At 31.2% G+C, this 17,728-nt stretch overlaps 1 protein-coding gene across 2 annotated transcripts; it reads right to left on the bottom strand.

Moving 5' to 3' along the window:
- Positions 1–4,815: 4,815 nt before the first annotated feature.
- Positions 4,816–7,532, bottom strand: LOC107413121 (uncharacterized). 2 transcript variants are annotated; one of them, XM_048478018.2, is made up of 4 exons: positions 7,221–7,531; positions 6,207–6,647; positions 5,856–6,045; positions 4,816–5,753 (listed from the first exon to the last, which is right to left on the bottom strand). In XM_048478018.2, the coding sequence occupies exons 2-4, from the start codon at positions 6,393–6,395 to the stop codon at positions 5,170–5,172; spliced, it is 963 nt and encodes a 320-aa protein (XP_048333975.2). In that variant the 5' UTR covers positions 6,396–6,647; positions 7,221–7,531; the 3' UTR covers positions 4,816–5,169. The 2 variants fall into 2 exon arrangements, with proteins under 2 accessions (XP_048333975.2, XP_015876473.2); XM_016020987.4 differs by having other exon boundaries at positions 6,207–7,532.
- Positions 7,533–17,728: the final 10,196 nt, after the last annotated feature.

The raw sequence follows: 17,728 nt of genomic DNA on the forward strand, positions 1-17,728 counted from the left end.
AATTTAATCCCAAAAACAATTTGTTTGACAGATTTTTTGATTAGGAGTTTCTGAGAAAATTTTGAGCTCAAAATAGGTTCTGCATTAGAGAACTTCAAGTTATACAAATTTCAACATCGTATAATGGTATATAGCAGTTTAGCAATACCTTATAGAAGATGCAAATTATTAAAAAAAAGAAAAAAAGAAAGAAAAAGAAAAAAAAAACAGGTATTAATTCCTTTTCACTTACATAAATTATTAAAAATCTTTGTTTTTAAAGCAGAGGATAGTATGGAAAGGATTGAAAGCTTTGTGTTTTTCTGGCCGATTTAATGGCAATTCTACTATGGTGATGGACGAGCAAATCTGTTCTGAGCCAACTGGAGACCAGAATCAGCAAATTTTTTTTGTTTCCTTTTACTTTTTGTTAACAGGTTGTATCCAATCTTTATTTCTTTTCACTTTTGTGGATCTGCAGCTACCAGAAAGATTACCCCTTGATAATGATATCCCAAGTGGAAATCCAATATGGCAAAAAATAAAAATAAAAATAAAAAAAATAAAAAAATGAATGACATTAATGTTTTGGCATATTCTAGTAGTGAAAGGAAGATTCTTCATGAAATGATCCAAGCAAAATGCATCCTAAATATGAAAATAAATAAATAAATAAAAAATAAAATAAAGTGGGAAAAAAAATAGAAGAAAAAAGCTGAAAAAGCAAACATGATGTGAAGGATGCAGTCTTTAAAGTAAGTTGAGAATGGTAGATGCTTGTAAGATATTTCAAATGACAAAGTTCATCATCTAATACCGATTATGTATGTATACGTAGTGTGAACTATCTAATTTATAATGTGATATATAATAGTGACATACCAAGTGTTAAACTTGGTCTCATATCATCTATACATATCTATATATGCTTCCAAGTTCTAATCCACTCTAGAGTAGTGGAAACTCTGCACATATATAATAATTAGTGCATGCTCAGTGTCATCCATGCTTTATGGGATTTCTGCAGCAACAGAATCGCAGAACTTCAAGGCTAGCTGACCTTAACATTTTTCAGTAACCCCCATAATCTTAGTCAGGAAAAGGTTGATTTCAATATTTTCTGATTTCTTGACCACTAATTTCTTCCTCATATAGTTCTGCAAGCTGTCCTCTTAAAGAGACTTTATTGGGTTTTTAGCCATTTTCCTTATTATATATTGCATTCATTTTTTTCCACAGTAAAACATAAAGAGTCGCTGTACCTTCATCTACGTTTTAATTGTCTCTGAATATATATGACTTTGTATTTCTCAATACCATTCTGTTTTTTGAAAGCGCTATTGAACCAATTGATTATTGTAGCCGGGTTGTTTTCCGCGTACACCAGATTTTTTTGCCACTTGACTTGTGAAGGTTTTTAGTTGGAGACAGGAATTTATGGCTTTTTCCACCATGTCAATATCAGAAACGACCATTCATTTTGGTTTTGAGGTTACACTAAAATTTACTAGTTATGTTTCAAATTGTATTTTCAATCACTTTTCTTGCTCTAAATCCTACATTTTCCATATAAATTACAAAATTAATAGGTTCAGGTTTCCTAGCATAGTAAACAATTTCTTGGGTTGACTTTGCGATAGGCTGTGGCCCAAATTTGTACACCCAGTAATAAATAGATTTAAGATTGGAAAATACTTGGGCTATTTCCTTCTGCTTCTCTCTCTCTCTCTCTCTCTCAAAAAAGAAGAAATAATGAAAAATTAGTTTTCTTTGTGCAGTATAAAATTCAATTACTTGAAATGAGCTCATTTTACGGACAGCCACCAAAAGAAAATGAATGAATAATGAACAAATAAATAAAAAAAAGGCCTATAAATCCCCTAAAAAACTAATGGAACACTGTTTAGAAAGTTTGATTGAGATCTTTTGTATGCTACTTGATTTGTTTATATGTAAAACCTTTGTATGATGACTTGTGATACATACAACAAAGTTGACACTAGAAAAATGATTGATTAATACTTGGATAGAAGCAATATAACGTATCAATATATTTTACATCTTGAAAATGAGAATTTTAGTTTTTTTTTTTTTTTTTTTTTTTTGAAATGAGAATTTTAGTACATAAGGCTGTAAAGAGAGTCAATTTGTGTTAAAAAAACCAAAAAAAATTAGTTTGATACAAAATACAAGGTCAGGGGAAGAGATAGTTTGATTTCAAAGCTCAATGGTCAATTCAAGCTAGGCCCATTCTACTCTGCAGTACCATCTGTCCTTGTACAACCGATTGAAGCCACTTAATAAATAAATACTAAATAAAACTATTTTTTTATTCCATTTTTTACACAAACAAAAAATAAATAAATAAAGTAGATCTTCATAATAATCCAGATGAGAATAGCACCGGTGTTTACTTTTAAATCTTGAGGTTGATATAGGCGAGAAGTTAATATTATCTCTTAAAAAACACACACACAAATTAATACATTTTTTTGTTTGTGTCACTATGTGTTCATAATTTTACAAATTTGTAAATCAATTTTTCTTTTTTACAAAAATTATTTGAAGGTGTCAGGCATCTGCAGTGCAAAGAGAATGCAGAAAAGAAAAAGAGAGAGGAAAAAATAAAAAAAAGTCAAATAAAAAAGAAAGAGTACGGGAAGTGAAAAATAAATAAATAAATAAATAAAAAGGAAAAGAAATGAAAAGCAAAAAAGAGGTCTGAATTAGGACAGATGTTACTTAAATTTTCATAAAGGGATAAATGCTTCAAACAGAGAAGGGTATGAAGACATGTCAAATCATGATTGGATAAGGATTGAGGGTGGTCTAGACTTCTCATGAACCTTCACAGAAGGAAATATTCCTCTGCATTTGTGCTTAAAAACAATCTCCTGAATCCTACAACCAGATTGCAAAAAACCATCATTAGGAATATGAGGATGTGTACACCTTATCACTTCTGAAGGTTTTTTTTTATTTCTTGTGGCGTGGGCAAACTCAGTAAAATCAAATTTTCATGTCACAAGCAATCTCAGAAAAGAGAGAGAGAGAGAGAGAGAGAGAGAGAGACAGTAGGTAAGAGGTTGCTTTCATAAGGGTATTATTATTGTCAAACTTTTGGGTAAATTTTGCTTTTATTATTTTTGTTCTTATTATTTTTTGCCTTTGTTACACAGGAAAGAAAAAAACCTCACACAAGTATCAAGTCTTATCACCCAAAAATTATGAAAAGGAAAAGGACCCCACAACTCCTCACCTTTAGAGCTTTGTAACCGACCCCACTCACTTCATAAATTATATATAAACATCATCTTAATAAATAAATAAATAAAAATTTTAGAAATAAAATAATTAGAATTATTTTATTAAATTATTTTTGCATATCATAATGAATTACATGAGCACCACCTGACCCACCACAATGATTGAACCAAAAACTTAAAATTAAAATAATTAAGAAACCTAAAGGTTAAAAAATAAAATAATAAAAAAAAGCCTTAAAGTAAATCAAATAGGAAAGAAAAAGGTTATGTGCCAAAAGATACCAACAAGGTTTTGGTAAGTTCCTGAATTAGCTATCATGTGTCTCCTTGTATTTTGAAAGACAAAGGAGGGGGGTTTTCTAAGAAATTGGGTTTTGTTCTTTTAAAGGAGAGGCAGCTAAAAAAGCAGGTTAATTTCCCTAAAAATTTGAGTACAAGTTTTCATATATAGCTTTTTTTTGGGCCAATTCTTGAGAAATATGGAAATAAATATTTACATCTGAAAAATTCAATGCCATAAATTTCTTTAATAAATTTGCACAGTAGGGTCAAAAGTCCAAATTTTGAATATAACATTGTGGAAAAAAAAAATAAAAAAGAAATCATTCAATAATCAAAAATTGACCTGAAGCAGGGGGACTACTTCTTCACCCGAGTCCTGTGATTTTTAATGACTGAACCACCGCAGAGAGAGCACTAGTCCTTAGTGGGTTTTGGACGTTAGAGCCAAAGACCACTTAGACCAGTCTTAAAATACAAAAACAAAAACAAAACTGAAAAACAAAATAAAATAAAATAAAACAAACAGAAAAATAATACTCCATTTCCAAAAACTTGCCGAAAGCTGCAACAACCAATGTAAATATCACACGTGTGAGAGAGGCATCTATTTGCCCAGAGTCCTCAGTCAAAACCAAAAATTTTAACACCCAAGTGAAACGAAAAGGTAATTCCCAAGAGACCGTGAGTTTTTTATGAAATGAATGGTTCTCGTATTTCTGTTTCTCAAAACCAGCGTTTTGTTTCAAAAGAAGTGTTTTCATCAGCACTTCGAAAAAACAATTTTTTTTAAATATTTTTTTTAAAAAAATAATAAATATTAAAGAGAATATCACGCATTTCTAATTTTATTTTTTTATTCATTTATTATTTTTTTTTTTTTCCCTAACTCGGGTTCCCAGAGTTCGAGAAGCCACGAGAGCCTGTACTATGAGGTCATCATCCATCATCAACCCACAACGTTTTCTTCAGTATATTATTATATTGACAAAATAATAAATTAATTACAGAAAATAATTTATCCACGTTAAATTCAAAAGTTAAAAATGAAAAAACAAAAACTAAAAAGATGAGAAATTCGAGAAAGGAAAGGAAAGTTTTATCCTGCTTTTGTACCCCTTTCAACGAACCGTCGCTGCACCACACAACCTCTCAAACCAATACGACACCTACCACTAATATATATATATATATATATATATAATTTTTACTCAATTTGTATAATTTAATAAATTTTATATTGTACAATAACAAAAACAATTAATTTATCTGCCGTCAGATGCTGCGGATTTTATCCATATCAGGAAAAGGAAAAAGAAACTTACACTAATTTTTTTTAAACTATTTTATTACATGAGTCATAGATTTGATTTGTTTTCTTACAAAATATACCCTCGAATAAAAAAAAAAAGAACAAAAATATGAGACAAAGTAAAATAACAGAAAAAAAAAAAGGAGCTCTATACCACTACTATTATCCGAACTATATGTTTTCATTTTTCTTTTTTTTTTTTTAATATGATATTATATATATATATATAAAATATATTCATATTTTCCTTTTATCTGGAAAAATTGAAAAATTGATTATGAGGGAGGATTTGCAAAATTTTTTTATTTTTTATTTTTTTATTTTTTTTCGTTTTCAAGGTTTGTCTTTGAGAAGGGAAGCTAATCCGGTGACGATCTTGGCTCCCCTCTCGATGCTCTTCGGTTTGATCGCCGGTGGTTGCCACGGCGACACTGTTTCGGAGGTCCTCTCCTCATCGCCGGAATATTTAACGGGCGATGAACTCGAATCTTTATCGCACGGCGACGATATCTCGCCGAAAATCAGATCGAGTTCTCCGCAATCGCTCGAGGGATCGTCCTCCTGAGCGCTGTGTTCGGGTACGGACTCCTGCTGCTGCTGCTCCGAAGCGACGGCGTCGTTTTGGGGAGGTTGTGCGGTTCGGGTGTAGGGAGAAAGCCATTTGGCTCGCATGTAATCAGCCTTCCTCCAAGGTGGGAAATGCATGCCTTTCTTCTTGAGGCTCTGTTTGGCGGCCTCCGATACGATGGAAACGATTTGGCCGAGACGATCGGATTTGCCGACGAAGATGTACGGCAAGGATTGAAGGATCGCCTTGTAGGCCCCAGTGGATCGAGCTATCTCAAACTCTGACCTGAAATCTATGTCAATCAACAACCTCTCCCCCTCCACCATCACATCTATGTATTCGTATTCACCTGCGAAACCACCCAAATCCCAAAAATATTTTTAATTTGATGAATTTGAGCTTAGAGAAAAAAGAAAACGGGGTTTTACACAGAGAGAGAGAGAGAGATTACCAGCTGGGAAAGAAGAAGATTTTTCCCATTTGGATTTACAGATGGAGGAATCGTAGCCCAGAGATGCGAGGCTGTCGGTGACTATCTTTCTCAAATCGTCTTTTCGTTTCTGAATTTTGTTCTTCTCGACGATTTTCGCAGTGTCTGCTAAGAGGTTCCTCTCAGCCACACTCACACAAGGAATCAAACTCTGTTTTATGGGGAAAAAAAATAAAATAAAAAAATAATTAATTTCTTTAAAAAAATAAACCAATAAATTTGAGCAAAATCAAATAAACGAAACGAAACCATTCATGTCTGTTTGGTAGTCGAAAATCAACGAGTAAAAAAAAATAATAATAAAAAAATTACCTTGAGTATATCGGAGGTGTCGCCACCATATGATCCGGAGGTCATGGAATCGCCGAAGCCATCAAAATCAAACTCATCATCGGAGCTGTCGTTGCTATTGGCATTGAAGCAGTTGCAGCGATTCCGGCCGCATTTAGGCACCGGCGCCGGTTGCCTCTCAGTGCTTTCCTCGATGAAATTCTGCACCATTTTCGCCAAGCAAACCGAGCTAGGCTCGAACTCGGTCCCTCCATCTCTGTTAATGTTGTTAATGGCGGAGGCAGCTGCGCACTGCTGTGGTGGTTCACCTACAGTACTAGGCTTCTCCGCCGAAGAAATCCTCAACACACTTGGGAACTGCCTGTCAAAGAGCCTCCTGAGCCGCGATTTCAACACCGGTTTGACCGAATCGGTCCGAACCGGTTCCCTGAGCGTTTCGGCATCGCAATCAAGTGGTTGGATCTTCATCGGAAAAGGCATGGCCCAAGATCAAGGAAAAGCCGGTTCAAAAATTCAAAGTTTTTTTTTTTTTTTCGAAAACCAAATAAAAAATAAAAAAAGAAGGCGAAAGCTCTAGCTGGTTTGGTTTACACAAACACCTTCTAAATACAAAATACTAACACTGAAGCTGCTCTTTTGTCAGTTCTTCTCCAATTTCCAGAGCCTAAACACGGGACTCCAATTAATATTCACAGGCTCAGTCACAAATCAGATTCCTCCATTTACAAACCAAAAAAACCCTCCAAAACTTCCTCAAAAAGCAGAAAAGAATCGACTCAGGTGCGACAAAAAAACCCCACTGAATTCCGAAGAAGAAGCTAATCGCTCACTTGATCATGCACATTCTTTGTTTTTTCCTCAGTTGAAAATCCCTCAAAAAGGAAAATCCTCGATTTTTTTCTCTCCGACTACCAGGTCAATCCGGTCAAAAAGCTTGGAATTGAAAAGAAGAGGAAAACAAAAATCTGCCAAAATTTATGTACCAACTGCCCAGGCGAAACCCCAAAAATTCAAAAAAAAAAAAAAAATGGTTACCTTCCTTTAGAATTTTCGTATCCTTTTTAAGCTGAAATTCATCGAAGAAGAAGCAACGAATAACTTGAGAAGTAATTAAGCGAGAATACGATCGCCTTCCAGTCAAGGATTTTCGTGGAAAACGTGACGGCGATGATCTGCTAAGCGAGCATTGCATAAAATTATAGGACCGAGGACCGCCGGAATATTCATTTCTCCGGCTAGCGATCGTCGCCGACCGGTGGTGCTGGTGGTTGTGAGAGGAAGAGTAAAATATAGCGAAAGTTCAGTGAGTGTTTAAATTTCTGGTTGTGAGAGAGAAAGTGAAGGAGTGGTTGATGGCTTGCGGGCTTTTATAGGAAAAGATAAGAGCTGACGGGTGTGGGGTTGCTGAATGGGACCCAATTGTCCATGTAGGACATTACATGGCAAATATTATCCTGGAGTTAATGCGTAAGGATGTGATGGATGAAAGACACGTGTGTTAAGTGATTGTGGAAAGTCCTGATTGGCCGATTCTCATTGTTTAATTACATTAGTGCCCATCCTACGGTGTGGACTATCGGGCTGATGCCCCTGGTATTCCGGAGATATCGAAAACCGTATGGAGCGGTCGTGGCGAACGTGTAAAATTTTTTGAAAATATTTTTTAAAAAAGAGGAATGGGGCAGTTTACAGTGTAAGTGCTCGGACGTTGTTGAGAAGTGTGCGGCTAGCCTCGATGAGCCAAATAAGTTTTAAGAATTTATTTTATTTTATTTTTTTAACACTCTTAAGTAAAGGTTTTTCTCTATTTTCTTTTTTGCTTTTTTGTTCTTAGTTTTTTTTTTTTTCAGATAAAAAAATTTAAATTCAACTTCTGATTTTTTATTTTTTTTTCAATAAATCAAGAAGTGAAATTTTAGCATCCAACCAAACAGATTCGGAATCTAAAAATTACCATAGATTGTTATTGTTATTTAAATTGTATTAATTGAACAAATTTTACCAGTGTTTTAAGATATAAAATTCAGAATTAAGTGAATTTTACGCTTAATGATAAATCAAATAAGGTGGAAGAGATTCATTAGGAAAACGAAAACTAGTGAAAGGTAGAAATTTATGTTGTATGTTTTAAGAGCATGGTGGGCAGTCCATGTTTTGTACCAACACAAGCTGAAAGTTGTCATGAATTAGGGTGACGAGATTGGGTCAAGAATGAGGTCAATATCAGCTAAAAAACAAAAAAGTAAGCTGGACTTCATATTTAATTTTAATTCAATTTCTATCTTCAATAAATTTACCTTAAATCAATCAATCAAAATAATGTATCCAATTGTATTCATGTTTTAATCATCTAATTAATTTATTGCTATATATATATATAATTGTTACCTAAAATTTAATACATCAAGCTCAAGGGTGATCCAAAAAAGAAAATAATAATAATAATAATAATAATAAAATGCAAGACTTGGTCAGTATATTACTGATTTAAATAAATGGGCCATTGCCATATGTGCAACTTGTTCCACCTTACAATGACAGTCCCTTTTACATTAAAGATTTATAGGGCTACTAGCTTCTTTTTCCCCCCTCTTTTTTTTTTTTTTGTTTTTCTATTTTTAGCTCTTTTTTGTTTGATTCATACAAGTTTCAGTCTTTAGATTTTGAAAGAAGTCCATGGTACTATTATGAATCTTTTCGCTTGTTTTGTGTTACCCAATTATGTAAAAACCAGCATTGCTATTTAATATACAAGTTACAACACAAAAGCAAAAAAGCAAAAAGGAAAAAGATAGACTTGTAAATTAATGATCTTTTAATTTTCATCACAAAAAAAAAAATAAATAAATAAAAGTATGTTGTGCTTCTCAAACCAAATTTTCCAACAATAAAGTGCTAATGAATGGATTTTTATTTTTATTTTTACACCTTGATATTGCATTCTAAGAATTTACTTAAAATGTTTAACCAAGAGACATTCATGCACAAAAAAAAAATAAAACTTAAATTAATAAAATTAGGCAATTAAACAAGTTTCGTTTTTTATTAATTATAAATTTTATTAAGGAGAAAATTTTCCTTCAATTTTTAATCAAAATTAGCTAATTTCTGGCTCTGGAATTTATGGATGGGAAGCTATAATGAAAGAAAAGAGTAAAAACAAAACTTGGCTAATGAGTAGTACTACAGTAAAAAGAAAGCAGTAATTGTCTTTTTGGTGGGTTTTAGTGAAACAGAGTTAAAGGATTTCATATTATGACACTGGCCCTGTTTATAATGATGCTTGTGAAGTTACTTTTTTCAATGTTACTTTTTTTATTTTTTATTTTTGTAGTACATGTTTTTTTTTTTTATAAGACTTTGGTGGTACATGTTAGAGGAAAAGAAATCAAGTCCAATTCAGGAGAGATAGCCGTGGATGGGTAAAACACATTTGAAGCTATTAGTGCATATACAATCAATTAGTATCCATTTTAGGGAGCAAACAAAAGCTTTTTTTAACTTCTTTTCTCTCAACCAATAATTTTTATTTTTATTTTTTAATTCACCGAAAAAAATACTATTTAAAAATAATAATAATAATATTCTTCATTTCATTTTAACATATCATACCAAGAATTGTACTACCTTGTAGAGTGTTGTGTTTCTTTTGTCTTGTATCTAATGAAGTCATGTGTTTCCACTAGAGATGCCTTATGGAAACAAAAATTAAAAATGGAGGAGTGAAATTAGCTTAGAATTTGTGTTTTTTAAATGGTTAGTGTCATTCACATTTTCACATGTTCCATCTAAATACAATTTTATTTATTTTAGTTTAAAACATATTATCTATCTATGATCTAGTTTTTTTTTTTCAAAAAAAAAAAAACCATTTTTCTTTTCCCTTTTTTTATTTATACTTTACAAATTAATATTATTTACATCCCTATAAAAATACAAATGGTTATTCGGAAATTACAAAGAAATTTTTGTAATGAATCATACCGTATGAGATATATATAAAACTAACTTTATTATTTATTATTATTATTATTTATAGTGGAGGTGAAGCTATTTGAATTAGGGAACTTTGCCCGAGAAATAAGCACCGTTTTTGTAATAAATGCATAAACCTCCTTAATAAAGTTTATAAAATGCATAAACCTCCATCTTAATAGAGTAGCATTGAAAGCTTTCCTCCAATTTTCTTTTGGGTTTTTTTATGAACTCTCACCATCAATGTACCTACCAAAAATTATGTTCATGAAAAACAAATCTAATATTTTGACCAGTCCAGTTTCTCCTACAAAATGATAGTGATGCACAAAAAAAAATAAACAAAGAAATAAAGAAATGATTTTCAGCTAAAAAAAAAAATTATAGTTCCTACTTCAATGAGATTTGATTACAGGAGGTCCATATTCATAGTGCAATTATATAATCCTGCAATTTCATGGGGTCAGCAGGGAGAGAGACATTAGTTGAATTGTTCAAAGAGTTGAACCGTTAGACTAAAACCAAATTTGAATACAAACAAAAGAAAATGAAGAATAAAATGGGGACCTGCTTTATTTGAAGGAGGTGAAAAGGGTTAAATCAAAGATTTACAGACTCAGTGAGCACTAAAAATAAAATAATAAGCCTTCAATTGTACGCATGTCTGGTCAATTGGTCTCAGAATTATAATAAGGACACAAGAAAGTTATAATTTTGTGTACAATTTGGACTACATTAGGCTTAAGGTAGGAAGAGTCATCCTATTCGTACAAAAAGGGGCAAAGCTCAAATGAATCAATGACAAACCCATAAAGGAGGACCTGCATTTTTCACCTTGAAGACTGTTGGTTTTAATATCTCTGCAATGAATTCCATTAACCCTTTTTGTCCTTTCTCTATCCCCCTTCTTTCTTCTTTTTTTCAGGGGAAATATGGAAATTTGTATGACAAATTGAAAATGGGGGATGCATAAATAAATAAATGAACAAAACTAAAAATCTATTGCACGGTTTATAGTAGCTTTTTTTTTTTTTTTTTTTGGGGGGGGTAAATGTTTATGGTAGCATTATATTTGTGAAAATAGTGTTTGGTTGGGTGGAATTTTTTGGACTTGGGAAATATTGGATCTATGCATTGAAAATGATTCTTCATTCTTGGAGTTGCAGAATCAGGGTGCAGAGAAGAGAACTTATGCTTGGGAAAATGCAAATCTAAGTACTTTGGAGCCACTTAATTTTTGCATGCGTGTTGGGATGTTGCTGAAGTTTCGTCATATTCTCAAACATCTTTGTGAAAAGAAGAAAACAAAAATACAATCAAAATATATATTTATATATCTACATATATATATATATATATTATATCTTGTATAGCCGTATAGGTATGACTATAGATATGTACTTATGTATGTATTTTATGCTTTGGTATTGAATTTTGCATAACAAAAAAAAAAAAAAAAAAAAAAAACTGTCATTTTCATGGGTATATATACTTATGAAAGCTGTAAATCTATAGTGAAACAAATACCTATATTGTTGTGCAAGTAACCCCATTACCAAAGTTTTTTTTTTTTGTTGTTGTTGTTTTCAAAAAAAAAAAAAAAAAAAAAAAAAAAGGAAAACCAACCACAATATCTACTTTCTTTAAAACATCTCAACAGGGGAGTCTCTTAATTAAATACTTAAACTGTAGTTTAATATTTGGATTGTCAAATACTGCTTTTGCCTTTTTCTCTTTTAAATGCTTTAAGATTATGATGAAAAGCTAAAGCTTAAAAATTAGTGAAATAAAATCATAATCCTCTAGATTTTTTTTTGGGTGATTAATCATAGTCCTCAATCACTAATCTATTGGTTTTAATTTCTTTCCATGTCACAACTTTAATGAGGCAAGGACAATTGATGCCACTTTATTGATCTTCTTTTTATGATGTCTAAAGAAATTATTGAATTTTCCTTTTCTATTTATTTATTTATTTTTAAAGACTTATCATTGTCTTCTTTAAAGCTTTGGGAACATGGGTTTGGTATTAGCTTTTGGAGTCTCAAATACTTTAAAATTACACATAAATTACTTTCTGTAAATTGAGGAAAAAAGTGACAGATTTTAAGAATTTCTTTGTTGGGATATATACTTTTAAGAAAAATGCATTAAGAGGTCCTACCATCAGAATTTCAAAGGATCATTTTGGTTACCCTTGAAGGGGTAATCCTTAATCTCTCTCTCTCACACACACACACACACACACACACACACACACACAGAGAGAGGGGGTAATCCTTAATCTCACACACACACACACACACACACACACACATATTGTGTACTTTCAAAAAAAGAAAAAAAAAAAAAAAAAAAGAACCATTATTCCCTAGAAACCCACCAAAGTACCATGACTTTTCTTTTCCTAAGCCTGCTGGGTCTGATATTTCACTCACAAGTTTGTTTTCGAATGGTCATCTAGGACAGTTTTTTAGGGCCCCTGCTTGGTGAATCTGTACTTTTTTTTATTTTTTTATTTTTTTAAAGGGGTTTATCCAAAATGGGCTTGAAGACAAATAAATTCCTTCGTTCTTAAAGTAATGTAAATTCTGATATATACAAATATATATATATATATATATTATCCACCAATTTGAAGTTGCATTTTATCACAACCTAACAAAACGATAAAAATTAAGGTCCATGATCAGAGCAAAAATGAAGGTACAATATCTCATAAACCAAGGAAATTTGGAACCCATTTGCTACTAGAATTTGTTTCTGAATTATAGTGTAAAAAAAATATAAAAAAAAAGACAAAAATCAGTAAAAAACCAATCCGAATCAGCCTAAGGTTCACTAGTTAAAAGGATCATTTTTTTTTTTCTTTTCCCCTGTTTAATGCCAATATTGGTTTAACTAATTCAAGTTATCTCAGAGGTAATGAAATGGTCCTAAAGTGGAGAAAAAGAAGTTTTTGATTCTGAATAAAACTGGCTTTGTTTCTGGCAGATAAGGAATTTGCCAAATAAAGAGATTAAAGAGTGGGGGCATGAAGAACTAAAGTAGATGAGTGTCATTTTCCATTGAAGCCGTTGCAGTTGAAGCAAGGAGGTTTATGAATGAGTGTTGATGTGTGCGGGCCTCTCATTTTTATTATTATTATTATTTTGTGTTGATATATTTTTCCTGTTAGCTGAGAGGTCAATTCCTTTTGCAGACCCTACAATAATGGCACTGCCAGTACTAATACTTTGCATCTTATCAGATTAGCAATTTTGGGATTAAACAAAAAACCTGGTATTTTTATTTTTGGATTTGCCAATTCTTTTATCTCTTAGAAGGCTCCCTAGGATGATGGCACGCAAGAATGCTCTATTAGATTTTCTTCTTCCTTTTTTTTTAATTTTTTTTTATTTTTTTATTTAAAGGCTAAGAATTCTCTTTTGGATTATTGATTAGTTTCATTGCCTTTTACGTAAGCCAGAAATTAAAAAAAGAAAAAAAAAAAAGTCTAAGAATGAAAGAAAGTTCTAAGTTGACAATATTCAAGCTAGGTTACAAATGGAACATTAAAGAATCTTAAATGAGAAGGATTTCATTTCTTGGTGAAGCTTAGGTTTTGAAAAATATATAATTGATTTTGTTCATGAATGAGTGGCTCTTTTTTCGTTTCTTTTTTTTTTTGTTTTTTTGTTTTTGTTTTGTTTTTATTTTATGAGTATGAATGGCTCTTGTACCACGGCCACAGATTAATTTGCAGATTTTACTCGTGCTTTGTCGAGAAAAATATCTGAGCTAGACTTACATTTCTTAATTTTTTTACCTTTTGTTTTTTTCCGAACCATTGTTTATATCATATGAAAAATAGACATGTTTTGTATATAACCCATTAAAAAACATTTTTATACGAAATGAAAAACATATGCCAGTTTTGTTATGATCGAAATTCCCCAGATTGACAAAAAAGATTACAAACTCAGTTGATTATATGAATTTGAATATAAAAAGAATGATATAGAAATTTTTGTTTAGCCACTAAAAGTTGATTTCAATGTAAAAATTACCTTATTTCAACCAAACCCACAATCTCTAATACAATCTCCAACTCCAACTCTTCTAAATTTTCCCTTTTTTTGTTTTTTTTTGGGAAAAGAACTCTTATCTTGTAAAAATTTAGTAAATGTTTATTGGGTTGAAGAGGATGTCATTGTATCTAAATTTTGTGACCAGCCTATAAAAAACAAGCTAACCTATTTAAAAAGGGTCATCTACTAAATAACCACTTAAACCAAAATAGAGGCCAAGATTTCATACTATTTTATTGTCCTTTATTGCTCCATTTTCCCCCAGAAGACCCCCAACTGTTGGCCTACCAAAAACCTTGTTTTCTTATATAAACATAGTCATTATCTTCTATACTTCATAATTCTACATTACAGACATATGGTATGCTTTCCTTAGCCTTGTTAATGCCCATATTCCCTAGGCACATTGATAAGGGCTGGATTGAGATAATATATTCTAATCCTTATACAATTTATAGTTGGTGTGCCTTGTAAAATTAAATCAATTAATGGGTATTTTAAGCAAAGAAAATTTATTCAGTGGACCAGATACCATCTTTGTTAATATGAATTGCCAATTATAAACCAAGTCATTATTGACTGTTTTGATCTAGAAACTAAGAGTAGAATAGATATTTGTCAACAAGTAAAGGGCTTTGATGAGGAGGTTGTACCGTTTCAAATGTGGATCTAACAAATAAAGAACCATACACCTGTTTGTTTTGATCAGTAACCACGAAGTTGGTGTCTCAAACAATTATTTTTTTATTTATATTTATATTTATTTATTTATTTAAAAAAAAAAAGATAGATGATGACTGATGAGGACATAAAGGTACCTGATAAGAAAAGATATATATGAAATGATGGCCTTGTCTTTGTCCCTCCAAAACACTGGAACTCATCTGTTTGGGATTATTGGGGTTGGATTCTTGTTTTAAGGTAATTTATTATTATTATTATTATTTCTTTTTTGGAGAAAACCAAACAATAAATTGTTATTATAAGATCTTATTTATATATACAAAAAGATTAGGTCACTATTATAAAATAATTGCATAATTAACAGTTTTTCATGATGATGTATAAACATAATGGGGGTTGAAGAAGTCCACAATGATGTTTCAGTAGCCACATGTGGGGTATACATGAACTGGGACCCATGAATGATGACACTAAAATCTCATCAAGTATCAACTCCACCACATATATTCCACATTATATAATTATCATACATTCGGTGATCCAACGATCAATAAATCATCTAATAAAATATATAAAACCCCATTTCACCATTGATTAAAACCCAATTTTTTTTTTTTTTTAAAAAAAATTAAACACACCACACCCCACCCCAAAAAAAAAAAAAAAAAAAGAAAAAACATTGAGATTGAAGCTAAATTTGATGGTTCAAGGGGTTATCCTATCAAAGTCACCAAAATAATTGCCAGTGAAGCAGGTGTTATATGGGCTTTCAAGGTCACCTCCAAAACCTTTTTTGAAATTATATTTGGCAATTGGGCATAAAAAAGGTGGACCCACTAAGTAAATTATGGAAAGGGAGCTCATAGTTTTGAGGCAACCCACTGGCTTTCACCATGGAAAAAGCTGGAGGCAGCTTAAAACTGATTAGCCATGAGCCTATTTCTAACCAATCCAACTTCCCATCAGGTATTATTCTGTCTCTGTTTTTTTGCTGAAAAATATAGTCCCAAATAGTGGCCTGCCCTCCTACACCTTGTGTTTTTCAACCTATATTTCAATGCTTACAAATGCATATGTTTTTAATCTTTTAGTATATGTCAGAATTATTAGTGTTGTTATTTTTTTACTTGCTGAGTATTTTTTAAGGCACATCGTCAATTGATTTAACCCCAGTGGCCTAGTCTTAGAAAAACAAGCCCATTTTCTATACATGTGTTTGAATGCACATTTTGACCTGGTTTTATAGCATTTACATATATTATCAGTTTAATATTATATATAAAAGATGATTATAACAGCTGTTTCATTTTTTAAAATTTATTTAATTAGATTGAGAATATAATTTAAAAAATTATTGAAAAAAGATAATATATGTTAGGAATTTAATGAAATATTCTTCCTCATAATAAATGATTATATATATTAACATCACTTTCAAATCAAATGAATTAAGAAAATCTAGTGAAACCTCACTTAATCTCAAATGTAATGATAATTACATCAATTAACACAGCCTCCATAATTGTCAAAGTGATGGTACATTGTGGTGTGTCCAGCTAGGACAGTAAAAATCAGACATGGTGTACTAAGAGTCACCGCCATGTTTTCAATTTCAATTGCTTGAATGCTTCATTTTTCAGAAGTTTCTGCAAGCTTTTAAAAGTTAAATAAAGATGTGAGAGATAAATTTGTTTGGTTATTCTAGTTTTTCAAATATATGTCCAGGCTCCTTAACTTGTCTGTCTGTCTTTTTTATCTATTTATTTTTTCTAAAAATAAAAATGATATATAAGAATTATATTCCATGGTAAATAAATTAATATCTAGATAGCCAGCATCTTGAAAAAAACCTAAAGATGCTAATAAGAAAAGAACAATAAATAAAGATTTTCTCCATATAATATCTCAAAAATGTACGTGGAAAAAGGTTAGAAAATTCCCCATAATAAAAGACCAAATAAAAAAAATAAAGAAGTTCCTCATAAAACGTCAATATTGTAGTGGTATGGTGGAGCCAAGACCTGCAACATTAACACTGCACATTTACACTCTTTTTTAACATATGATGCCAAAATAACCCATGTTTCCTGTTTTTTATTTTTATTTACTTATTGGAGTTAATGTGTTTTTTTATATAATGGGTGGTTGGTTGAGCAGCTTCAGGACAAGCTACAGCAACTAGTCAAGCACATTTCAAATTCATGTTTTTCAATGGAGTTGGACTTGGGAGGTTTCTAAAAGCTACTAGATAACCATCTTTATTACATTGTTTCTATTTTCTAAGTTGAGGTGGAGAATGAGCCAACTAAAAGATAGAGATAAGAAAAAAAGACAAAAATAATAATAATAAAATAAAATAAAAATTTTTAAATATATTTTAGGGGAACATTACTGTTTAACACTCTCCTGTTTGTTTGTTGATTTGTATTTTCATTTTTTTTTTAAGTTTTTAAAATTACATAAACACACTTCCTCATATTTCATTTTTGCTACTATGTCACTTTTTTTTTTTTTTTAAAGACATGATTTTATTGAAATATTCACATATAAATTAAGTGTATGAAAGTATTCATTCAGATGTATTTTATTGTATTTAAATAAAAATGTGATAATTTACAAGTGAAAATTCAAATAATATGTACAAAAAGGATAAAAGAAATCAAATGTGAGAGTATTCCTGTAATTTCAAAAAATACAAACGTATTTCTGCGAAACAAATAGGTGTTATTGCAACTTTGCCAATAATAATGTATAGTTTTGGGTTTAGTTCATAAATTAAAACAGATATTTTACTTTTGGAATGAAACAAAGCCC

Source organism: Ziziphus jujuba, chromosome 3, assembly GCF_031755915.1.
Source record: "Ziziphus jujuba cultivar Dongzao chromosome 3, ASM3175591v1".
Taxonomy (NCBI): Eukaryota; Viridiplantae; Streptophyta; class Magnoliopsida; order Rosales; family Rhamnaceae; genus Ziziphus; species Ziziphus jujuba.